At 65.9% G+C, this 21,606-nt stretch overlaps 4 protein-coding genes across 8 annotated transcripts; 2 read left to right on the top strand and 2 right to left on the bottom strand.

Moving 5' to 3' along the window:
• The first annotated feature begins 55 nt into the window (after positions 1-55).
• ANAPC11 (anaphase promoting complex subunit 11) lies at positions 56-3,666 on the top strand. Its single transcript, XM_036340671.1, has 3 exons — positions 56-154; positions 427-546; positions 3,292-3,666. Exons 2-3 carry the CDS (start codon positions 438-440, stop codon positions 3,435-3,437), a joined length of 255 nt encoding a protein of 84 aa, XP_036196564.1. The 5' UTR covers positions 56-154; positions 427-437; the 3' UTR covers positions 3,438-3,666.
• A 2,546-nt stretch (positions 3,667-6,212) lies between these two features.
• Positions 6,213-6,829, top strand: NPB (neuropeptide B). The gene is made up of 2 exons (XM_036341798.1): positions 6,213-6,496; positions 6,614-6,829. The coding sequence occupies exons 1-2, from the start codon at positions 6,254-6,256 to the stop codon at positions 6,740-6,742; spliced, it is 372 nt and encodes a 123-aa protein (XP_036197691.1). The 5' UTR covers positions 6,213-6,253; the 3' UTR covers positions 6,743-6,829.
• A 1,584-nt stretch (positions 6,830-8,413) lies between these two features.
• On the bottom strand, positions 8,414-14,013 carry PCYT2 (phosphate cytidylyltransferase 2, ethanolamine). 2 transcript variants are annotated; one of them, XM_036341796.1, is made up of 14 exons: positions 13,843-14,013; positions 12,147-12,235; positions 11,790-11,951; positions 11,516-11,582; positions 11,216-11,300; positions 11,030-11,074; positions 10,828-10,881; positions 10,301-10,439; positions 10,067-10,149; positions 9,779-9,856; positions 9,553-9,618; positions 9,354-9,419; positions 9,111-9,199; positions 8,414-9,031 (listed from the first exon to the last, which is right to left on the bottom strand). In XM_036341796.1, exons 1-14 carry the CDS (start codon positions 13,929-13,931, stop codon positions 8,923-8,925), a joined length of 1,221 nt encoding a protein of 406 aa, XP_036197689.1. In that variant the 5' UTR covers positions 13,932-14,013; the 3' UTR covers positions 8,414-8,922. The 2 variants fall into 2 exon arrangements, with proteins under 2 accessions (XP_036197689.1, XP_036197690.1); XM_036341797.1 differs by lacking the exon at positions 10,828-10,881.
• Positions 14,014-14,354: 341 nt separating this feature from the next.
• SIRT7 (sirtuin 7) lies at positions 14,355-19,847 on the bottom strand. 4 transcript variants are annotated; one of them, XR_004972710.1, is made up of 11 exons: positions 19,692-19,847; positions 19,349-19,486; positions 19,165-19,269; positions 17,442-17,512; positions 17,291-17,363; positions 16,844-16,987; positions 16,540-16,776; positions 16,325-16,405; positions 16,072-16,178; positions 15,567-15,652; positions 14,891-15,030 (listed from the first exon to the last, which is right to left on the bottom strand). XR_004972710.1 is itself a non-coding variant. In XM_036339272.1 (10 exons), exons 1-10 carry the CDS (start codon positions 19,782-19,784, stop codon positions 14,832-14,834), a joined length of 1,248 nt encoding a protein of 415 aa, XP_036195165.1. In that variant the 5' UTR covers positions 19,785-19,847; the 3' UTR covers positions 14,355-14,831. The 4 variants fall into 4 exon arrangements, 2 of the variants coding, with proteins under 2 accessions (XP_036195165.1, XP_036195166.1); XM_036339272.1 differs by lacking the exon at positions 15,567-15,652 and having other exon boundaries at positions 14,355-15,030; XM_036339273.1 differs by lacking the exon at positions 15,567-15,652 and having other exon boundaries at positions 14,355-15,030; positions 16,844-16,942.
• Between the last annotated feature and the right edge of the window lie 1,759 nt (positions 19,848-21,606).

Here is a 21,606-nt window from a genome sequence, read left to right as displayed (position 1 = left end):
GTCACTTCCGGCGCGGCGTCCCCGGCGCGGCCGGCGATTGGATGCGGGCGCGGCGCGTGCGCGCTGGGGTCGGGGCTGGGCGGGCGGCGCGGCGAGGTGCCGGCTGCGGTCGCGGTCGTTTCGGACCCTCCCGCGCGGCGCTGGGGCTGCAACTGTAGGCAGGCGGCGCCGCGCGCGGCTAAATACGCCGGGGCGGGCGGGCGGGCGGGCGGGCGGGGCTTCCTCCCGGGCGACCCCGCCCTCGGCCTGTTTCCCGGGTGAACTCCCTGCGGGAAGGGGTGGGTCTTCCGTTCGTTTGGGCTCCGACGGCCGCTGCTGGGGTCCGAGTGCGCGCCGAGCTCTGCGGCGCCCGGGTCCCTCGGCGCCCCCGGCCCCGGCGTCCCCGCCCCGCAGCCTCGGCCGCAGCGGTCTCGTCCTCGCCCGCAGGCCCCGCCGCCATGAGGGTGAAGATTAAGTGCTGGAACGGCGTGGCCACTTGGCTCTGGGTGGCCAACGACGAGAACTGCGGCATCTGCCGGATGGCCTTCAACGGCTGCTGCCCGGACTGTGAGCGCCCCGCGCCCCGCACACGCCCCGCGTCTCCCCGGAAGCACCGGCGCCGAGGGCCTGGGTCCGGGCTCCCTCCCCTCGAGAGGAGTTGGCGGGAGAAAGGGAGGAGGTTGGGTCCGAACGTGGATCCAGACGCCGTCAGGGGCCGCGCTGGGCTGGGACTCGCGTGGGGCCGGGAGAGGGGTGGACCTAATTGGGAAATAACGGGACCAAAAGGAGTTTCGTGAGGAGACGCGCCCATCGGGACGGGAGGCGCCGGAGGAGCGGCGGGGGGAGCTGGAAAGTCACCGGGAACCGGCCCCGCGCCCTCGCCTACCCCGCGTCTCTAACCGGCGGACTTTCCGCCGTCGCTCCCCGTTCCCGCTCCCGTCCCCGGCGCCCGGGCGCCCTATTCCTGGCGGCCGAGCGGGGCTGCTGGCCCTGCCCGTCACCTGTTTGATCTTTTTGGGGGTTTTTAGCTGCTTGATCTTAGCAGCCCTCCTCCCCCTCCCCCCGCCTCTCTCTCAGGCCCCGCCCCCTTTAGGAAGCTGATGCCTGTATCTGTGTGTTTGTCAGTATCTGTGTGTGTCTGTGTGTGTCTGTGTGTGTGTATCTGTGTACGTGTCTGTATCTGTGTGTGTGTCTGTGTGTGTGTATCTGTGTACGTGTCTGTATCTCTGTGTGTGTCTGTGTGTGAGATCTTGCGGACCATCGGGTTTCACTGGATTTCTCCTTTGTGGTGCCTTTGTCCCGGGCCTGTTCTGCAAAGTAGAAATATTTTGCTGTCTGTTTAGGTCAGAAGCAGACGTTTGCTGCAGGGGGTTGAGTTTTTCGTCAGACCCGAGGGAACACAGCAGAAGCAAGGGGAGGACTCGGTGGGGGCGGGGCGAGGGGGGGTGGCGAAGGAAAAGTGGGGACTGAGGCTCCCCACTGCCCTGTGATGACCAGGCCTTGTTTGTGGGCTGAGTGCCCAGAATAGCGACAGGGCTTTGCTGCTGCTTCTTTTTTTAAAATATATTTTTATTGATTTTTTTACAGAGAGGAAGGGAGAGGGAGAGCCAGAAACATCGATGAGAGAGAAACATCAGCTGCCTCCTACACACCTCCCACTGGGGATGTGCCCATAAGCAAGGTACATGCCCTTTACCGGAATCGAACCCGGGACCCCCCAGCCCCCAGGCCCACCCTCTATCCACTGAGCCAAACAGGCCAGGGCGGGACCGGGCTTTGCTTCTTGCGTGAAATGCGGACGTCCTGGAATTCTAGGCTTAATCTCATCACCTGGAGCTAACCCATCCTGATCCAGTCCCACCGGTGGGCGGGGCCTGAGGTAGCCATTGATTGGCTCTGCTTGATCTGCTTCTTTTAACCTATTTTAAATTGTTTCCCAAGGGTACACGGAGGCCAGGGAGCCTGAGGGGGGGCGTTCTTACAACTTCCTAAGCAACAGATTGTACCTTCTGAAAAGAAAAAAGTCTCCAAGTGCCCTGGGGTGATGGGTGTGGGTGGGTGAGCCTGTGTTCAAGATGGCACCAGGGGCCTGCACAGCCCAGCTGGGCCCGTGGCTGGGTGTCCTCGTGTGCCGGCCCTGCCAGCTGCGGAGAGTGGTGGGTTTAGAGTCTGATCTGTGGACCTGCTGGTGGTGGTTGAGGGAGCCAGTTGTGATGTGCAAGGTGTTTGACAAGCTCAGGTGCTTGCTGTGCAGACTAAGTGGCACTGGCTTCTCTTGCCAAGTGAGCGTCCTTGGGCAAACCCAGAGGGCCCGCGGCTGTAGTAAGGCTGCTCCATGCTCCACGGCCCAGCAGGCTCTGGAGTGAAAGTCTCGGTGAGCCGAGTTCTAACTGAAGGGACTTCCATCCGGACACTGGCAGGCCCGTGAGTCACCCCTGTCCCAGCAGGCAGGGCTCAGGGCGGCCTGGTGCCCTGTCGGTGGGCTCGCGGGACCCCGGCTGTGGGCTGGCTGCTCCTGCTCCCCTCGCCTTCCTGTTTGTAAGGGACCTGATTTGATAGGGTGATTCCAAGCGGAGTTTTGCTAAGGCTGTAAAGGCCCTGGGCGTGGGGGTGTCACATGGTGTGGGCTCCTGGCACAGGCAGGGGAGTGAGGTCTATAATTTTGTATTTTCTAAGTGTATAGTTTTCTGGTTATGTCATAAACGCTTCAGAAAGCAAGTGACATTTCTGTTAGAGAAAATATGTTTTAAAAGGTTGCCTGGCCGGCGTGGCTCAGTGATTGAACCTCGACCTATGAACCAGGAGGTCTTGGTTTGATTAGCAGTCGGGGCACAGGCCCAGGTTGCAGGCTCGATCCCCAGTGTGGGGCCTGCAGGAGGCAGCGATCAGTGATTCTGTCTCATCATTGATGTCTCTCTCTCCTTTCCTTCCTCTCTGAAGTCAATAAAAAAACATTTTTTTTAAAAGAAAGAGGACTAGCCCTGCTGCACTGAGACAGTCACATTGCAGCCCTGGCATCGCAGGTCAGGTGGCTGCAGTGTCTGCTGATAGGCCCAGGCCGGAGGCGGGTGGTGGGGGCTGTGGGCCAGGCCAGGGCCCTTCCTGCCACTGCTGCCCCTCCCCCCAGCTGCTCTCACTGGGTGGGGCTCACACGGGGGTGGCGTCCCACAGAATCTGGGGTGACTCCTGCAATTGCCTTCTCCGAGAGGCCCTGGCCACCCTGGGCCCCGACATCTAACGTCCTGGGGTCCCGGCCTCGGCCCCGCCTGCTGCCACGTGCCCTGTGCGACCGCACCTCTTCTGTCCCTGCAGGCAAGGTGCCCGGCGACGACTGCCCGCTGGTGTGGGGCCAGTGCTCCCACTGCTTCCACATGCACTGCATCCTCAAGTGGCTGAACGCGCAGCAGGTGCAGCAGCACTGCCCCATGTGCCGCCAGGAGTGGAAGTTCAAGGAGTGAGGGCCGCTGGAGCCCCCCCCCTGCCCCCCCCTCCCCCCGGGGCGGACTGAGGACTGGCGCTGTGCTGTTTTCTGTCACAAAGTTGACACTTTTATCCAATGAGTAAAACTCATTAAACTGCCTGAGCCTTGCTGGAGGCCTCTGCTTGCCTGTTTTTTCTTGGCCGCTGACGTGGCCTTGACGCCTGTGGATATGAAAACTCTCATGAATAAACATCTCTGACTGGCTTATTTCACTTAGCATAATGCTCTCCAGTTCCATCCATGCTGTTGCAAAAGGCAAGAGTTCCTTTTTTTTTACCGCAGCATAGTATTCCATTGTGTAGATGTACCAGTTTTCTAATCCACTCATCTGCTGATGGGCACTTAGGCTGTTTCCAAATCTTAGCTATGGTGAATTGTGCTGCTATGAACATAGGGGTGCATATATCCTTTCTGATTGGCGTTTCTGGTTTCTTGGGATATATTCCTAGTAGTGGGATCACTGGGTCATGATCTCACTCATTTGTGGATTATAGAGAACAACATAGACTGATGAAAAGGGACAGACTCAAAGACTGAGAAACAGCAATCAGGCTATCAATCCCCAGAAGGAAAGTAGGGGAGGGCGGGGGTAAGGGGAAGAGATCAACCGAAGGACTTGTATACATGTATATAAGCCATACCAATGGACATGGACAACAGGGGGATGGTAGCATGAGTGTGTGTGTGGGGGAGGTTGGGGGTTAATGGGGGGGATGAGGACACATTTGTAATACCTTAACTAATAATAAAGAAGAAAAAAAAATTGGAAAAAAAAAAAAAACATCTCTGGGTGCCGCTGAGCCCAGTCACTCCCCGGGAGGCAAAGGAGCCCAGCAGCAGCCGGAAGAGCCGGGCAGGAGGGGGCTCCGCCTGGAAGGCCCGGAGGCGCAAAGGCCCTGGGGTCTGTTCCTGCCAATGGGGAAGCGAAGGAGGCGGGGTGCAGAGGCCCAGGCCCACCAGCCAGCTTCTCACTGAGGAAGCCGAGCTGGTTTGCGGGCCCTGGCTGGGCAGTTGGGCCACTGCCACGGTCCCTCTGCCGGGGGTCCCCGAGCAGGTGCTGAGGCTGTTACGAGCTGTGGGGGCGATGCAGGTGCTGGGTGGTCTGTCTCCATCTCGTCTCCCCCTCCTCCTCCTCCTCCTCCAGGCCAACATCAGGCTGTGACCTCAGGGGTCAGGGCCTCTCACCTGGGGGGCAACAGCCCATGGGAGGCTCCTGGGGGCGCAGCTCCTGGGGGGCAGCGGCTTCTGGTGGAGCCTGGGGTGCCCAGGGCCTGTGGGGAGCCTTTGACACCGACTCCTCCCCTTGTTCTCAGTGCCCCTCGGGGTGCTGCCCTGGGTCCCTGAGGTGAAGCCCCTCTTGCCTAGTGGTAATGGCTGCTGTTGGTCTGTCCTCAGTCCCGGGGGTGAGAAGACAGGGCAGGTTACTTGGGGGGCCTCCTGGTCGCCTGTGTGGCACCCACTTCTTGCCCGATGTGCCCACGGGAAAGGAACCCTAAGATGATGGTCTTCACTGAACTCGGAGCCCAGCTGCCGGCCTCCGCGTGGTTGCTGTCCTGGGACACATGGGGGGGGGGGGGGACACCTGTGAGGGACGTCTGGGGAGTGGGCGTGGGAGGAGGGGCTCCTGACAGCCTGAGGCGGATGTCAGCTGTCCGGCCAGAGCTGGTGCCCCGCCTGGTCCCCCTCAGGCCTGCTTCCCCTCTCCCTGCCGTGGGCCTGGATCTGGGAGTCAGGACCTCAGGGGCAGGGCCTGGCCACCACCGGGAGGGCCTGCAGCTCCCAGGCTTCCCGCCTCCGTCCTGGCTGCCCCCTGGACTCCGCCTTCCTGGGGAGCCACTCCTGTGCCCCCAGGCTTCCCACCCTCGCCCCCCGTCGGGGCACCCACACTCCCTGCACTGAGGCTCCTTAGCCTGGTTCTCCCAGGCCTTTGGTCCCCTCAGGCCGGACCCAGCTGCCCACCAGCCCCTGCACACACCAGAGTCCAGTCACTGCCTCCTCCTGGGAGGGAGGCCCAGGACCCCATCCCTCCCCCAGAGGCAGGGGCCACCCCCGCCCTGCAGACCGCCCCTGGTCACTCCGCACCCCCCGCCCCCCGCCCCCCCGGGGGCCATCCTGCTGCCCCTGCCACCAGCTGGTCCCCGGCTGTGGCTCCAGTCAGGGTCTGCGTCCAATCCTTCTCCCAGACGCTGGCACCTGGTAGGTGTGCGCCCGTGAGCCTCGCGGGGCAGTGACGTCTCCTACCCCAGGACGTGGACGTTTCCAGAGCTGGGGCCTGGCCGCTCTGCGGCCCCTCCTCCCGGACCCCCGCCCCCCGAGCTGCCCTGTTGGTGGAACCTCCCGCGGTGTGAGAGGGGCGTGGTCTCTGGCCAGTTGCCCTTCAGACACTGTCCTGGGCAGTGTGGTCAGTGGCTCTCTCCTGCCTCTTGAGCGCTGGGGACTCGGTGACAGGGCTGGGCGCCCTCAGATGACTTGGGGGTTCAGCGCAGCCCCCCTCGCCCCTATCCTGTGACCCCCCCTGGAGATCAGACCATGGGCAGCGGGAGCGGCCTGGGCGCCCCTCCCAGCAGAGGCGGGCAGGAGTGGAAACAGGGGACGTCGGTCTGGGCGGGAGGATGGGGCGCCGGCCCCCCAGCGCCTCCAGCCTGGGCCGCCTCTGCACTCGCACCGCCCGAGGCCCGAAAGGCCCTCTGCGCCGCCCCCGCCCCGCCCCGCCCGCCCCGCCCCGCGCGGGTATAAGGCGCCCGCCCGCCCGGCCGCCGCGGCTCCAGCCCCGACGCGCTCCGCTCAGTCCCCATGGCCCGGCCGGTGACGCTGGCGGCCGCCGCCCTGGCGTGGTGCCTGCTGCTGGCGCCCCCCGGCCTCGCCTGGTACAAGCAGGTGGAGGGGCCCGGCTCCTACTCGGTGGGCCGCGCCGCGGGGCTGCTGTCCGGCCTCCGGGGGTCCCCGTACGCGCGGCGCTCCCAGCTCCCGGTGGGCGCGCGACCCCAGGGCCGGGCTGCGGCCTTCCCAGAGCTGCGCTCCAGCCCACGGAGCCCCGTGAGTGCCGCGGGGGGCGAGGGTGGGGGGCGCGGGCCCTGGAGAGGGGCGCGGAGAGGCCGGGGCGGGGGGCGGCGAGGGGCGCAGGGCGCCCCCACAGCAATCTCCTGCCCGCAGGCCATTTGCATCAAGGACGTCACCCCGAACCTGCGGAGCTGCGAACGCGTCCCCGACGGCGGCGCCACCTTCCAGTGCCGAGCGGACGTCTCCCTGTCGCTCCGCGCCGCCGACTGTGGCCGCGCCTGAGCCCAGCGCGGGACCCCCAGACCCCCCGGAGATGGCGCCCGGCTCTGCCCGCCCATAGTAGGCGGTTAAGTGAATAAATGACCAGCCCAGCCCGCTCCCGTGTGTGTGTGTGTGTGTGGGGGGGGGCTGCTGGGGGTCGGGCCGTGGTCAGTCCCTAAGCCAGACCCGCTCCCCAGGTCTCAGAACCGCCCGCAGGGGCAGCCCCAGCCTCGCCGTGCCTTGGGGCCCCCACTGCTCACGTCAGACCTGAGCCCCGCCCCCGGGAGACCCCTCAGCAGCTCCAGGGCCCGCAGACGAGCCTCCTGCTGGGATCCTGGGTGTCTCCAGGCAAAGCTCCCTCCAAGGGGCAGCCTCTGGGTCACCCGGTCTCGGAGCCCCGATCGCTCAGAGCCATGAGTCGGTGCAGGTCCGCGGGAGGGGCGGGCAGCGCGGGGCAGCGGGCTGCGCAGGACACCTCCGATACCTGGAGGGCCTGCGGGCCTGGGGCGGGGGATCCCGCAGGCGGCTTCCGGCCCCACCCCGCCCCCGGCTGGCTGAGTTCCCTTCAGAGCGTGAGGGGAGCATGAGCTGGGGCCTGAGTCCTGGTTCCGGAGGCCTGGACCTGCCTCAGGGGTGTCCCCCCCTCGCTCCCCCAGCAACTGGCCCCTGGGCCTCAGGGAGGCGTGGGTGGAACTCAGGTTCCCATTGCACTTGGTGGTCTCCAGGGGCGGACCTCCAGGGCCCACCAGGCTCTGCACCCGGCTGGGTCCCAGGCTGGCCTGTGGCTACTCCTCAAGCCTCCAGGAGCCCACCGGCCACTCCCCCGTCTCCCTGCTCAGCGGGTCCCTGTTCCCCAAAGGCCTGCGTGTGGGGAGATCTGGCATCATGGGGCTCTGAAGTTGGGGTACCCAGAGGGGATGGAGCTGCAGGGAAGGCCCCCATCTTGGGGAGGGAGGGCAGTGGTGGGGCCTGCCCAGCTGGGGGTGTGTGTGGACCGCGGTCACCTGGCTGCAGCTCCTGTCGGGTTCGGAGCTAGAGCCTGGCTGGTGGCTCAGCTGGTTGGAGCGAAGCTCCTGCACGGAAAGGTTGCTGGCTGATTCCGGGTTGGGGTGGGGATGGGAGGCATCGATGTTTCTCACGTCAATGTGTTTTCTCTCCTCCCTCTTTAAAAATCAATAAAAAATACCCTCAGGTTAGGATTTGTTAAAAAATGAGAGAATAAAATAGAAAGGAGAAGACAGGCCCACCTCCTGCTGGCAGGGGGTGGGGGGGAGGGGGGGCCAGACGACAGGCGCACCCCCACTGAAGCTGAAGGGCCGAGTGTTCTGAGGGACGGGGCGGTGGCTGAGGATACGCCTTCACACCCCTCTGTGGACAGAAACCAGCCGACCCACTGCTCGCCCTGCCAGAGGTGACCAGGTCAGCGCCTGCAGCCAGGCCGCTCCCGTGGGCCAGCGGGTGGGCAGGAGACCCTGAGGTCCGGCCCCATCCTTCCTGCACGTGGGACTTGGCCTCTCACCGTCCTGGTGACCGACTCTGGGCCCAAGGGAACCTGCGGGTGCTCTGCTTCCCTCCTGCTCGTTCCTGCCTGCCTCCGAGGGGGCCTGGATCTGGGGGCGCCCTCGCTGCCAGGCTGCCTGCTGCTGCCCTCCGTGGGCAGTGGTGGGAGCAGGGCCAACAGCTGACACAGAGCACCTCCCACCAGGTTTATTCGGTTGCACATCAGCCAATTATGCACAAAGTGGAGGAGTCGGGGGAGCAGAAGGCGGCCTGGGAGCAGGCGTGGGTCCAGGAGCCGCTCAGGACACCAGGACAGTGCAGGCGGAGGCGCCGTGCAGGAGGCAGCCTGGCTGCACGAGGACAGGCGCGGCCCCTCGGGTCACTGTCCCTCAAGTGGACTCTCACCGAGCTGGGCGCCTCCTGCGGGTGCGATGGGGGCCCAGCAGTGCAGCAGGCGGAGGGAAGCGGCCTCCTCAGGCACGCAGGGCGGTGGCCCCTGGGGGGAGGTGCCCTCCACAAAGCTGGCCCCTCTGTGCAGCCTAGCGGGAGTGCAGGGCCTGCTGTAAAGGGGCGCCGTGCAGGGAGGGGGAGGCAGGAACGCCCTCTCCAGCCCTTCCAGGGCCGCCTGGTCTGGGGCTGCAGCTCTCAGAACCATGTGAGCCGCGGGGGGCGCAGGAAGCCGGGCTTCCAGACGTCCTCCCTCAGGCGCTGTGGCCCCCCCGCGCGGGCGGCTCCTCCTGCTGCCTCATGGCCTCCAGGAGGGCCAGCTCCTTGGCCGCTTTCTTCTGGTTCCGAGCCTCATACTCCAGCCTGGGGGCGGGGGCGGGGGCGGGGGTGAGTGTGCGAGCCCAGGCTGCGGGTTCCGCTTCCCACCAGCCCTCGGCCGCACCTGTTCTTGATGATGCGCTGCACGATGAGGTCCGTGGTGAGGTCGCTCCCGCTGTCGATCTGACGGAAGATGCCCCTTTTCTTGGGCTCCTGAAGGTGGGGACGGGGGGGAGATGAGGGCCTCCTCTGGACCCCGGGAGGCTGCCCGCCGCCCCAGGGTGGTGGGACACTTGCTCCTGTGAGGCCCTGGGGGAGCAGTGGTCCCACCGAGCCCCAGCAGCACGGGCCCGGCCTGCATGCCCACCTGGTACGGGTCGGAGCCGTCCTTGTCAGGCATAATTTCCGTCTTCCCGTGACACACCAGGTCCACCTGCAGAGAGACCGGGGTCAGGGAGCCCTCCCAGGACCATCCACAGGGCCCCCTGCCCCAGGGAGGCAGCCGGAGCCACTGCCTGGCTCCTGCCCCAGCCCAGCCCTCCTCGGACCCCCACTGGGGGCCGCACCTTGAAGTGGTCCAGGAGTTCTGCGGTGACCGCGTAGGGGGCCCCGATCACCACCTCCGACACATACTGTGGGGACAGGCATAGCTGTTAGCAAGGACCCCACAGGCTGAAGGGGGGTGGGGATGGCCCCACGCGCTGGCCGAGGCGGCCGCTGGGGATGCAGGGACACAGCATGGTGGGCTGGCTGTCCGGGGTCCCTGCCGGGCCCTCCCGCTGTCAGGCTCACCCGGCATGCCAGCACGCTCAGGGTCCGCTCGTGCAGGTTCATGATGGGGTAGTTCTTGCCCTTGTAGTGGTTGACCTCCTACGGGCAGAGTGGGGACGGTCAGCAGGCACCCTGCCAGCGACCCTGGTGGGGCACCTGCCAGCGGGGGGAAGGCTGAGAGGACAACCCTGCCCAGGAAGAGGCCCCAGCTCAGCTCGTCTCTGCCTCCGTCAGCAGCCGGGTCCTCGCTCCCCATGGCTCCCAAGCCCACCTCCAGGGTCCCCAAGACCAGCTCCCCGGGGCAGAGACCTGGTCAAAGTGCAGGCCGGCGATGACGTAGGGCCTCTCCACCAGGCCATGCACCTTCGCCAGGAAGTCCACGTGCCCGATGTCTGTGCCGGGTTCAGGAACAAGTAGCAGGACAGGGGCAGCCGCCCTCCCACCTCCCTCAGTGCCTGAGCCACCCCCCAGGGCCGCGAGATCAGTGAGGCCTCCCTGGGGCAGGTGTGGGCACGCAGAGCCCCTGCCCAGGCCAGAGGATACGGAATAGGTCGAAGGCACCCGCCACATAGATGACCGTGTCCCCCGGCTGCGGCTCCTTCCCAGAGGCAAACTGGATGATCTTCCGGGACGTCTGCAGAAACTGGGACACCCCGGTCCAGGGGTTCCGCCCCCCTGGGCACTATAAGCCGAGAGGAGTCCCCGGTCAGCCATAGAGGCCTCGCAGATGGGTCCCTCGCCTGTCCCCTCCGCTGAGTCTGGGGTTGCTGCGCACGCCTGCTTGGGAGGCACGGGGGTGGGATGGAGGCAGCAGGTGTGGGGGCCACAGGTCAGGACTAAACCCCAGCCCAGCCTGCCAGCTGTTCACTGGCTCAGGTGTTGTTTCCCGGCAGGTGTCTCAGGCAGGGACACGGAGGGCTGGCCATAGTGCCCAGTACACATCCAGGCTACGCTGGGCAGGGGCCCCATGGCCACAGAGGGCTTTGCAGCCGCCACCACCTAGGTCTAGGAGGGAGGCCGTGGACACAGCACTCCTGCGGACCCCGCACCCTGAGGCCACCGCTGGTCACCTGGGAGGAACCTTCTGAGAAAAGCATCTCCCTGGCAGGTGTCAGGTGAGGGGGCTAGAAAGGGAGAGAGGGCCAGGCCGCCTGGTTAGAGGCCGCCTGTCTGTGGGCCGTCCTTGCTCCTCCTCCAGGCAGTGCTGGTCAGTCCCTGGTCAGCGCCCGGAGGCAGGGAGCCGGGGGCAGGCGAGGCTCCAGCAGCACTCACCTTGCCGAAGCTGTCTGCGTACGCCCGGTACTCCGAGGACATCTCCTGCAAGGAAGGGTGAGGGTTGGGCCTCCCCCTCTAGGTGTGGCCACGCCCAGGACACGGACCGCAGCCTGGAGCTCCTCCCCTCCAGCCACGTCCTGGGTGAGGGGACCTCGGCGGTTCTGCGCCCCCACCCAGCCTCACCTGGCTGCTGTGATGGGCCTTGGTCATCAGCAGCATGCGGCCCACGAGGTCCGTGGTGGACACGCCCTGGGTGCGCTTGCACTCTCTGGGGACAGAGGTGACAACAGGGGTGGGGTCGGAGCTCTCCGGTCACCTGCCTCCTGGGGGTGCTGTGCACAGACAGCATCTCCTTGAGGCTCTGGGCATGAGCGGAAACTGGGCCGCTCTGCGGTGCAGCACCCATCCCGGCAGGACCGAGAGCAACACAGGCCATAGCCACACATCCCCCCACCCCCCGGAAAGGGAGGGTGGTCGGCTCACCTGTACCTCCCCGCCTGCTTCACTTCCTCGTAGGTATCCCGGCCGTCCACAGTCAGGGTGATGTCATCTGAGAGGTGACAGGCACATGGAGCAGGACTGTCAGTCCAACGCCAAGACCTTCAGGCTCACAGCCCCGCCCCGGCCTGCCCTGTGGCCTGCGCTCATTTCCGGGGAGGGACCCCGAGGGCTCAGGCTGCCCCGACTTAAGGAGGCCCAGCACTTCCTGTGACACTCCCCCACCCCACCCCACCCCCGCCTGTGCCCGCCCACTCACTGCCATGGACACAGAAGTCGCAGCTGTACTTGTCCAGCGTCTCCAGCGTGGTGACGTAGGGCGCCGCCGGCACCACCTCGTCCACCCACTTGATGGCCTGCACCATCTTGTACCTCTCCTCCTGCGTGAACACTGGGGGCCCCTTGTGCTTGGAGATCTCCTCTGGGCCAGAGAGGAGAGGAGGCAGGGTGGTGACCACGGAGGTCGCGTCCACACCGACGCGCCCTCCACGCCCAAGTGGCCACCACCACGCAGGTGGCCCCTCCCCTTCCAGCATCCCAGGGGATGGTGGGGGCCCCCTGGCGAGTGGGCAACCCCAGGCGGGCATGGGGTGGAGGTGGGCGCAGCCCCACTTACCGTCGGTGTGCACGCCCACGATGAGGTAGTCCCCCATGGCCCGTGCCTGGCGCAGCTGGTTCGAGTGGCCATAATGTACCATGTCATAGCTGTGGAGAGGGCAGGGCGGTCAGTCCCGGGTGGCCTGTGGGCGGCCAGGAGCACAGGCTGGCTCCTCTGAGAAGCCGCCACTGGGAACTGCTCCCAGGGTCTGGCGAGTCTGGGCTTTTGGAGGGGAGGGTGCTCAGCTCTGCACAGCCGGTCCCGGGGTCCAGGGCCAGACTCAGCAGGGCCACGGCCTGCGGGTCCTGAGGACTGAGAGCACACAGCACAGCTCCGGCCCCCACCCGGGGCCTGCGTGGCCCCCGGGCCCCCGGGCCCCCTCCTAAACTCACAGCACCATGGGTGGTCCCTTTAAGCTGCAGCATGAGAGGGGAGCTGAACTCGACCACCCTGAGACGGGGGCCAGTCTCTGGGGCCAACAGGAAGCAAAGTCTAACCAATGAACAAGGCCAGCCGCTGGCTCTGGGAACCCTGCGAGCTCCCAGGACCTCGGGAGGCCAACCACCACCTCCCTGTCACCTGATCCCAGAGCTCTTAGCCTCAGATCCGGCCCGGTTCCGAGTGAACTCAGCTGACGGCCGCAGACAGCAGCCGCTGTCCCGCTGGGTCCCACCTGCCCCGTGTGCTGGGGAGACCACACCGCGGAGCGGTGCCCTCAAGCTCCTCCTACTCCTTCCAGCCTCCCGTGGCCTCGGAGCAGAAGAAGCTGTCCCTGCTTCCGCTCAGTGCCACCTGTCAGCTCCGCCTCCCCACACCCACCGGGGGCACAGGGCTCTGGCCCTGGGGTAAGGGAAGAGGGAAGTCCAAATCCAGGGCCCTGGGGCCCGTGACCCCTGTGCCCACTGGACAGGCTGGGCCGGGGGTGCACCGAGTGCAGGTGCCCTGGGTCCAGGCTGCGTCCTGTCACTGCAGCCCTGTGGCTGTGACCTGCCGGGGCCAACACCTGGCCTGGCCAGGCCCAAGGTCAGAGTCCACGGACACGCAGCCACGCTCCCTCTCCCCACGGTGATGCAGGTGCCAGGGCAGGGGCCCCGCCCCCAGGGTGTGTTTCCCCCTCTGCTTCCATCGCAAAGGCGGCGTTACCCACTGACAGCCCCGAACATCACCCAACTCCGCTGTCTGGCTCGCCGGCGGGCGGATGGGCACCCACGGGCGGCACGGGGGTCCCGGGGCCACGCTGTTCCCCTGCTGACGCTGCCCAGACCCCCGGGAGAGCCGGTCTGGTGCTGGGCCGGGCACGTCGGGGAGCCTGACACAGACCCCAGGGAGGGCGGCCCCGGTGAAACCCCTCCAATCGGACGCACGCGAGTGGCGCCACCACGGTCCCGAGCTGGGCCGGCGGCCGGGATCGGGGTGCAGCTCCCGCTAATCGCGGGGAAGGGCGCTTCTCCGAGCCCAGTCCCCGGGCTGGGCCAGCGCCCGCCTGCGGCGCGGACCCTCTCGCCCCGCTGCCGTGCGGGGGCGGCCCGGGCCCCAGGCGTCCTCCATCCCGGAGCCCGCAGCCCGAGTCCGCCGCCTGCCGCCCTCCCCCGCCGGAGAAGGCCGACCGAGGCCCGGACGAAGGCCCCCGGGCGAAAGCGGCTCAAGACGCGCCTCGGGCGGCAGCGCAGCGGCCCCCGCGGCCCCGCCCGCCAACGCCCGGCGCCGCGCTCACCAGCCGTCACACCACACCCGCACGGCGGGCCTGCTCCCCGGGCCCGGCTGCTCGGCGCCGCCCGCCAACCCGTGCCCGTTTCGGATCATGTCACCACGGCAGTGGCGCGGCACGGACGGACCCCTAACTCCGAGCGGCCGCCGCCGCCCTGCCCCGCGCACGCGCCGTCACACGGGACTCACCCGCCACGGGCGGCCAATCGAGAGCGCGGCCCCGCCCCGGGGCCCCGCCCCCTCCCGCCCCACCTGTCTCACGCGGCCAATGGCGTGCGCGAGCGGCCTTCCATTAACCGAGCCCTGCCCCTCCGCTCGCGGCCAATAGTGTGCGCCGCCAGAACCTGGCCACGCCCCTCCCCTCTGCCTGCAGCCAATGGCGTACGCGCGCCGTCCCTCGGCCCGCACCTGGCGGAGGGCGCGGGGCAGAACCACCCGAGTACCTCCCGCCCCGGCGAGGAGCCCAGCGGGGCCCGGGCTCCCACAGCGACAGGCGGGCAGTCACGCAGTGATGCGGGAGACAGCGCAGAGATGTTTATTAGCAACACAAAGGTCTGCTGAGGCCGCATACCAACACAGGAAAAAGTCTGCTACAAAGTGAGCATTTTTACAGGAAGTAGAAATAGAGTTGAGGCCCCTGAGACTGGCCTGGAGGAGGAGGCAAGGCAGCCAGTGCTTCCTCTTGGCTGGCCAGGTGTGATGTACCCCGAGTTCTGTTCCCACAGGACGGCGTGGCTGCCACCTCTAGGACAGACTGGATGGGCCACTGGTCAGCACCCAGGCCCACCGGTGGGGGAGGCAGGCGGGGAAGCACAGCAGTGCAAGGGGGCTCCCCACCCAGACAAATGGCTAAGCGTGTCACCGTGACAATGTCACCCCCAGAGCATTCTCACTGGACCTGCGGGGCATTCCCGGCGTGCTGGGTGCCACCAGCCCCTGGATCCGAGGTCCAGCCATCTGCAAAGTGCCAACTGCTGTTCTCACTCGAGCACCAGGTTATGTCACTCTCTTCCTTTTTGTGCCTTTGGCGCAGCCCCTGCCAAACCAGCCACCTAGGATGGGGGCTGAGCTGAGTGGTGCGCCCTGGTCTCCAGGTGAGGGCTCCTCTCGACTTCTGCGCAGCGACTTCCGACTGTGGCTGCCTTCTTCACCAGCCCGCAGGGGGGTTGCCAGGGAGAAGATGGGGTCCTGCCACCTGCCGAGAGGGAGAGCCGGGTCAGTGTGACCGGAAGCCGCCATCACCGCCTGCCCAGGACAGGAACGCTGACTGAGGTGACCCTGCTCCCGCCCTGTCTGAGCCGTGGCGGGCTTTGCATGGAGGTAGCCCCACTGTCCTGAGCTGCAAGAGGGGGAAGCTCCCCCCTTGCTCCGCCTTGGCAGAGCGTGTCCTCGGCGGCTACGGCGGCATGCGCAGGTGGAGGCAGTCGTCCCAGCAGGGATGAGGCACTAGCAGCTCTGGGCCCCACCTCTCACTCGCACGGCCAGGGGCAGGGGGACCGGACCCTCTCCCCCTTCCCAGACTGTGAGGCTTGGCAGGTGGGAAGGCCAGCTGACTAGGGAGGTGTGGCCTACGGGCTCCCGGGTGAGGTCATGTGTCTGAGATGTAGAACCACATATTATAAACTTAAGATACAGATAAGCACTGATAAGGAAAATGAGCTAAGTTAATGTAAAAAAAAAAGTACAGTACACAATAGGCCCACATTACAGAACACCACAAACATAACATACAAGAATTGCCAGGCCCAGAAGGTGAAGGGATCCTTAATTCTTGAACCCTTTGATTAAAAGAAGTTACTGATTTCCCCTATAAGACCCTGAAAATTCACAGAGAAAGAAAGTGTAAACTTTTTACTCAACACACACACCATGTCTAAATTATCACAAGTTCTGCATTAAGGAACAGTTTCTTTAAGCTTCCCCAAGTCTGCCAGCTCCCCAAACCGAGTGCACGAGTCTGTTGGACTAGGATTGCCGAGAGCATGTCCCTTTAGGGGCCTCCCCTCCGGGCTGTCTGAGGTAAAGGGGGAACGTCCAGACACACGGAGACTCCCTCTCCCGCAGGGAGTCCCATCAGCCAGGGACCTTGGCTGGCCCCTGCAGGCCACCACTTGCAATCACGCCTCAGATACTGCGTGCAACACCTCAGAACTTTCTTTAGGCTTAGCTCGAGAGCAGACAGACACGTCCCATCCACACAGGGGCAGGAGGGGGGCATGCGCCTGCACCCCCTTACCTGCTGTAGGGGGGGATCTCCAGGCCCAGCTCGTCCATCAGGAGCTGCATGACATCATCACACTTCCCGTGGAGCTTCAGGGCAGCCCAGTCATCCTTTGGGGTCCACTGGGGACAGGGGAAGGCCAGTGAGGTCAGCAGCTCAGTCCTCCAATGCCCGCAGCCTGGGTCCTACTCGGCTAGCCCCCCACGGTGCGCGAGTGCTGGACGGGGCATCCCAGGGGTGAAGGAGGGGCCTCTCGGCAGCACGTTACCTGCAAGTTCACAATGTAGAGCTTGGGCCGCCGGCTGGGGGGCTTAGTCATGCACCAGAGGCGTGGGTACTTCTTTAGAACCTGTGCGGACGGACGGAGGGACAGACAGACGACACACACACCAGGGAACAAGCTACAGGAAGCTGGGCTCCATGCCACGCTGGCCAGCTGCCAGCAGTTCCGCCCCCTGCCCACCCGCAGTGCCGTCTGTGTACCTTTAAGCTGGAGCCTAAACACAGGATCGTGTCTGCTTTGCTGGCAGCCTGGGTGGCTGCCTCCCAGTTCAGAGGCTGCCCCAGGGTCCCCCTCTCCCCAAAGTGCACAATGGTGTCGCGGAGCGCCGCCCCGCACCTGTGGCAGGCCCGGCCGGTCTGGTGCCGGTGCAGGGCGGTGCGCTCCGTCACGTCGAACACCCGCACGTACTCCCTGTTGGGAGTGCAGGCCGTGCAGACCTGAGGAGGGAGGGCACGGTGAGTGTGGGCGCTGGCCCCCCGGCGCCCCGGCCCGGGGACTGCTCACCTCGATGTACATGTTCCCGTGGAGCTCCGAGATGGCCGAGCGCGGCAGCCCGCTCCGCAGGTGGAGCCCGTCGCAGTTCTGAGACACCACGTGCTGCACCTGAGGGGACAGGGCGGGGCAGCAGCAGGCAGCGGGACAACCGTCCTGTGCCAGAGCCCCCAAACCAGTGGCAAGTCCAACCTGCACGGAGCCTCTAAGGCAAAACCTGAGAAGCAGGCTGGTCCCAGCAGGACTCAGGGCCCCCCGCCCCCCACAGCTCTGAGATACGTGGAGCAGCCTGGAGGGTCAACGTCTGCACCGCCCACCCTGCTCTTGAGAGGAAGTGGGGGGATTAGAGGGAGGCTTAAGCCAGGAGGCTACACCACTGGGTGGGCTGACAGGCAAGGAGGTGGCCCAGGCCCGCGCTGTGGGCACGCGAGCACACAGCTAGCCACGCGGGGCTCTTACCAGCTTCTGCTCGTGTAAGCGGGCGATGCTCATGTGGGTGAGGGTGGGCTCCGCCTCACTCAGGTCGGCGGCACTGCCAGGTGGAAGGGAAGCGGACGTCAGGCCCCTGCGGCCCCTGCTCTGCTCGGGGAAGGCTGTGCGGGCCGCTTACCTCACGCGCCTCCCCTTCTGAAGCAGCGTCCACACTCCGTTCGGGCCCCGGTAGTCTGGGATGGAGGCTGCCTGCAGGCTCGGGAGAAGATCAGCCCGTGAGTAGGCGCCACCACGGGCACCGCCGGCCCCAAGAGCAGGAGCAAACGTTGCTCCCAACACGTTCAGGCCGGCCCTGCACTGGCCTCTCCTCCTCCCACAGGGGACGGAGCGTTTCCTAGTCTACACGCCGGAGCCCAGGTGGAATGGACCTCACGCCGTCCTTCCCTCTGCCTGGGCCCTGCTCCCACCTGGTCCAGCTCCTCCCTCCAGACTCCAGTGAGCCCTGCTTCCTCTGGGGGCTCCTCCAGCCCGCTCTGCACACTGTCCTCCACACTGAGGGGGCAGCTGGTCAGGCCCACCGGGCCCCAGGTTCTAGCCAGTGCAGAAGAAAGGTGACCGCTAAGCGGGGTCCCTCCTCTGTCCCCTCCTGGCGAGATAAGTACTTTCTGCTCCTCCTCCACAAAGACTGCCAACCTCTCAGGTGAGATAAACACCTATCGAATTTCCCACGTTCCCAGGCCAGTGAAACGGAGCCACGGGACAGGCAGGCCGAGCAGGTGCGCCAGGATCAAGGGGCCCTGGACTGGACGGCTCAGGCTGAATGATCTCCCTTCTGGGGAGCCCCGTCTCCTTCCTGCTCAAGTTCAATCGGCAGCTCTGACTCCCATGGAAAAGTGGAACGCTCACAAACGGTGCTGCTCAGAGCACGTGGACGAGCAGCCCCTATGGCTCTTTAAGGAGGGACGTCCCGACGGGAGTTGACAGGGACTGTGGAGGGAGGCGGCCAGCCCGCCCGGCACCGCCGGCTGTTGGTACGTTGGTGCAGTCAACGCAGCAGACTCCTTTCTGCGGGCCCTGCACTCATCCCTGTTGGAAGTGTCCTACTCGCCTCTTCGCCCGTAAAATCTCACCCTCTTTCAGGGCTGGGACCCGGTGCTGCCTCCTACAAGAGCTGGGTCGTGACTGCACTTCTAGTGACCTAACACGGCTGGCTTCGGGGACAGGCATTCGCTTCTCCGCCGCATTATTGTCACCTGCGGGTTTTCCAGGCCGGGTGTTCCCTCTGCTGGGCCTCCAGGTAGCTCACACGCAGCTCACCCCATCAATTAGGCAAATGATGTGCGGCCCGCCCTACAAAGCTCGCTCATCATGCACATTCCGTCATGCACGTTCAGTAAAACTGCTCAAAACCCAGCGTCTCTGCCTCACGGGGAGGGGAGGGGGGCGGGGGGGGGCGCTCCCTGACTCCCACTGCCCTGCTTTCCACGCCCCTCCCTGGACACGCAGGGAAACAGCGACTGGGAGCCAGGACACAGACTTGGCTGGGCCCTGCCCTCGGGACCTGGGGACGGACACTGACCTCAACTCCAAATGAGGGGGTGCCCGCAGGCACTAAAGCCATTGTGTCCGCGTTTACATTCCTTCCTCACCTCTAACTGGGCACAAAACGGGGCTCAGCCTTCAGACACGCTCCCCTACCGGGAAGTCTCAAATGGGGTCATTTCGAGCTTCTCGAGGCCAAGAAAGAACCTCAGAGCCGCTTTCAAAGAGAATTTTCAGCGAATCGGCAGCTTTACTCAGCTTCTCGAGTACAGCGCTCGGTCCGTGGGTCCGACACCCAAAGGGGCCCCGGCCCCGCCCCGCCCCGCCCCAGCCGCGCGGCGCCCACCGCGCGCGCCTACCGTGCTGATCCCCGCGCCCGTGTAGACCACCAGGTGCTTGGCGCTCCGCACGGCGCCCGCCAGCTCCCGCACCTTCCTCCGCAGCTCCTCGGGGTCGTCGCACACCTGCCGGGACCCCGCGCAGGTCGTCAGCCCGGCCCGCCCCCCCGCCTCCCCACCCCCCGAGGGGCCCGGCAGGACTCGCCTCCTCCTGCCGCCGCTTCAGGCCTTCGCGCCGCCGGCTCCGGCCCTGCAGCTCGGTCACCAGGTCCTCGCTCTCGGCCAGCAGCCGGCCCTCCTCCGCGCTGCGCTCGGCCGCCGCCTTCCTCAGGATGCGCGACACCTGCGGGCGGGCGGTGAGGGCGCGGGGCGGGCGGTGAGGGCACGGGGCGCCGGGCGCGGGGCGGGGAAGGCGGGCGGGGAGGGCGCGGGCGCCGGGCGCGGGGCGCGGGGCGGGCGGTGAGGGCGCGGGGCACCGGGCGCGGGGCGGGCGGTGAGGGCGCCGGGCACCGGGCGCGGCGGAGGGGCACGGGGCGGGGAGGGCGCACCTGGCGGAGGCGCTCCCGTTGCTGCTCCTCCCGCAGCCGGCGCACCCGCTCCGCTGCTTTGCGCTCCGAGCGGCTCGGGCCTCCGGCTGCCATCGCTCCGGGCAGACGCGCGCTTCCGCTTCCGCTTCCGCCTCCCGGCAGGCGCTGCGCCGACGCATGCGCGCGAGACCCGCCCTCCCGGCCCCGCCCCCCGCGCGCGGCCCCAAGAAAGCACCTGCTCGTCTTTTTAAAAGGTGTTTATTGATCATATACAAAATAAAGAAAACCTTATATGTCACAAACATACACTATGTACAGCAATAAATACCTGGGCCCGGCCGCGCCGCCCCGGACAATAACTTAGCAATAAATACTGCGCGGGGCGGGGCGCCCAGGCCCGGCACCCCTCCCGGCGGCACCCCTCCCGCCGCAGCCTCCCGGGCGGCCGCGGTGACCCAGGACCCACCCTTTCGGCGCCGGGAGAGCGGGGCCCACCGGGCAGCCCTTGTCCTGTGGCCCTAAGATCCAGGAGGCGGCGCTGCGCCCGCTCGTTTGGTTAAAGGCTTCGGGGACTCGCAGGGCGAGGGGTGGGAGGGAGGGGCTGGACCGAGGCTGCTGCTCCGGGGCGGGGGCAGCACAGGCCCAGGACCCAGGCCAGGCCATCTGCCCCAAGGGCACACCCGTCTCCCCATCTGTTCCCAAACCAGACGGCCAACAGGAAGGCAAAAACGCGCCAAAAAGAAATAGTCAGTGGCTTCTGAGGGGAAAAAATCGTTAATGTGTTGGTTCCTTTCACTAAACCACAGCCTAAAAAAGTAACTTACAGGGTCCCAGGCGGAAATGGTGCTGTAGGTTGTGGTTCAGGCTTCCCAGCTGTGGAGGGAGCTCTGACCAGCCAGCCACCTCGGAGCCGGAGGCCGCCGAGACCAACGGGCTGGACCACCGGGCCCGGAGCTACGGCAGCCCGGGCTGCGGGCTGGGCACTGACCACGGAGGCTGAGCCAGCACACCTCGTAGCTGCCGCACGGAGCAGCCGTGTCTTCCCACCGGTACAAAGGGCAGTGCCAGCAGCAGCAGCCAGGCCCGGGGGGTCTCCTTGGGGCCGGGCTCGGGGCAGGAGCTGACCGTGCCCACAGGTTCTGCTCTGAAATCTGAGTCCATGTTGGGGTGAGGGAGGAGTCGGGTGAGGGCAGGGCGGGAGGGGAGCACAGCATGGTTTACTTAGTGGACACGTTTGGGATTCTTGGCTCTGGCCAAAGCCCTCGATTCACTGTGTCAGAAAAGTGGAGAGAAAGAGGGAACACAACACACTCACAGCGGGAAAACCTAACCAAGGACCAGAGACACACCAGTCACAGGCGGACACAGCCTGCTGTGAAGAGACCGAGGTGAAGGGGAGGGGAGGGGCCCGCGGGCTGGCCTGGCGAGAACTGGATGCTCCCCCAGACCCAGGGGCAGCTGCTTCAAGCCCAAAACCCTGCCGGGGACATGGCCTCGCCAACTCCAGAAGCTTCTGTAAACCAAACCATGACCTGCAATTTCTGCTCAGCACCACCCACTCTCAACCCCCCCTCCTCTCACCTTCCTCACACACCTCCACCCTCCGCCCTCCAGTCCACGGCCCGGCAGATGTGCACAGAGACGGACCCGGCTCCGGGCAGGACAGCAGTGGGAGCAGCCCATGGACATGGATGCTGTCCCTCCCACCCCAGGACGGGCAGGACCTCTCTCTAGGGACTGACTGTTACCATGCGATTCCAACACGCTGCCGCCACCACCACCGCCACCACCTGTCGCCTGGATCCTACCCGTCAGAGGCAGCCTGGAGAGGAGGCCACTAAGCCATCTGGAGTCAACAGTCAAAACCTCCACGACAGGCTGACCCGGCACAGCCAGGACCGCCTCTGAGCAGCCGGGACGCGGGGCAGCCCATCGG

Source organism: Myotis myotis, unplaced genomic scaffold (assembly GCF_014108235.1).
Source record: "Myotis myotis isolate mMyoMyo1 unplaced genomic scaffold, mMyoMyo1.p scaffold_m19_p_17, whole genome shotgun sequence".
Taxonomy (NCBI): Eukaryota; Metazoa; Chordata; class Mammalia; order Chiroptera; family Vespertilionidae; genus Myotis; species Myotis myotis.
The sequence above is the reverse complement of the archived record's forward strand: the minus strand, read 5'-3'. Positions and strand labels throughout refer to the sequence as shown.

What these genes read in the sequence shown, in the direction of transcription:
- NPB (XM_036341798.1), top strand. Translation starts at nt 6,254, where the DNA reads ATGGCCCGGCCGGTGACGCTGGCGGCCGCCGCCCTGGCGTGGTGCCTG. An exon ending in GCTCCAGCCCACGGAGCCCC is followed by an intron (nt 6,497 to 6,613) that starts GTGAGTGCCGCG and finishes TCCTGCCCGCAG; the next exon opens with GCCATTTGCATCAAGGACGT.
- PCYT2 (XM_036341796.1), bottom strand. Translation starts at nt 13,931, where the DNA reads ATGATCCGAAACGGGCACGGGTTGGCGGGCGGCGCCGAGCAGCCGGGC. An exon ending in CGTGGGCGTGCACACCGACG is followed by an intron (nt 11,952 to 12,146) that starts GTAAGTGGGGCT and finishes TCTCTGGCCCAG; the next exon opens with AGGAGATCTCCAAGCACAAG. An exon ending in ACGGCTCCGACCCGTACCAG is followed by an intron (nt 9,200 to 9,353) that starts GTGGGCATGCAG and finishes CCCCACCTTCAG; the next exon opens with GAGCCCAAGAAAAGGGGCAT.
- ANAPC11 (XM_036340671.1), top strand. Translation starts at nt 438, where the DNA reads ATGAGGGTGAAGATTAAGTGCTGGAACGGCGTGGCCACTTGGCTCTGG. An exon ending in CAACGGCTGCTGCCCGGACT is followed by an intron (nt 547 to 3,291) that starts GTGAGCGCCCCG and finishes CTGTCCCTGCAG; the next exon opens with GCAAGGTGCCCGGCGACGAC.
- SIRT7 (XM_036339272.1), bottom strand. Translation starts at nt 19,784, where the DNA reads ATGGCAGCCGGAGGCCCGAGCCGCTCGGAGCGCAAAGCAGCGGAGCGG. An exon ending in TGAAGCGGCGGCAGGAGGAG is followed by an intron (nt 19,270 to 19,348) that starts GCGAGTCCTGCC and finishes GGGTCCCGGCAG; the next exon opens with GTGTGCGACGACCCCGAGGA. An exon ending in CGGGCGCGGGGATCAGCACG is followed by an intron (nt 17,513 to 19,164) that starts GTAGGCGCGCGC and finishes CCGAGCCTGCAG; the next exon opens with GCAGCCTCCATCCCAGACTA.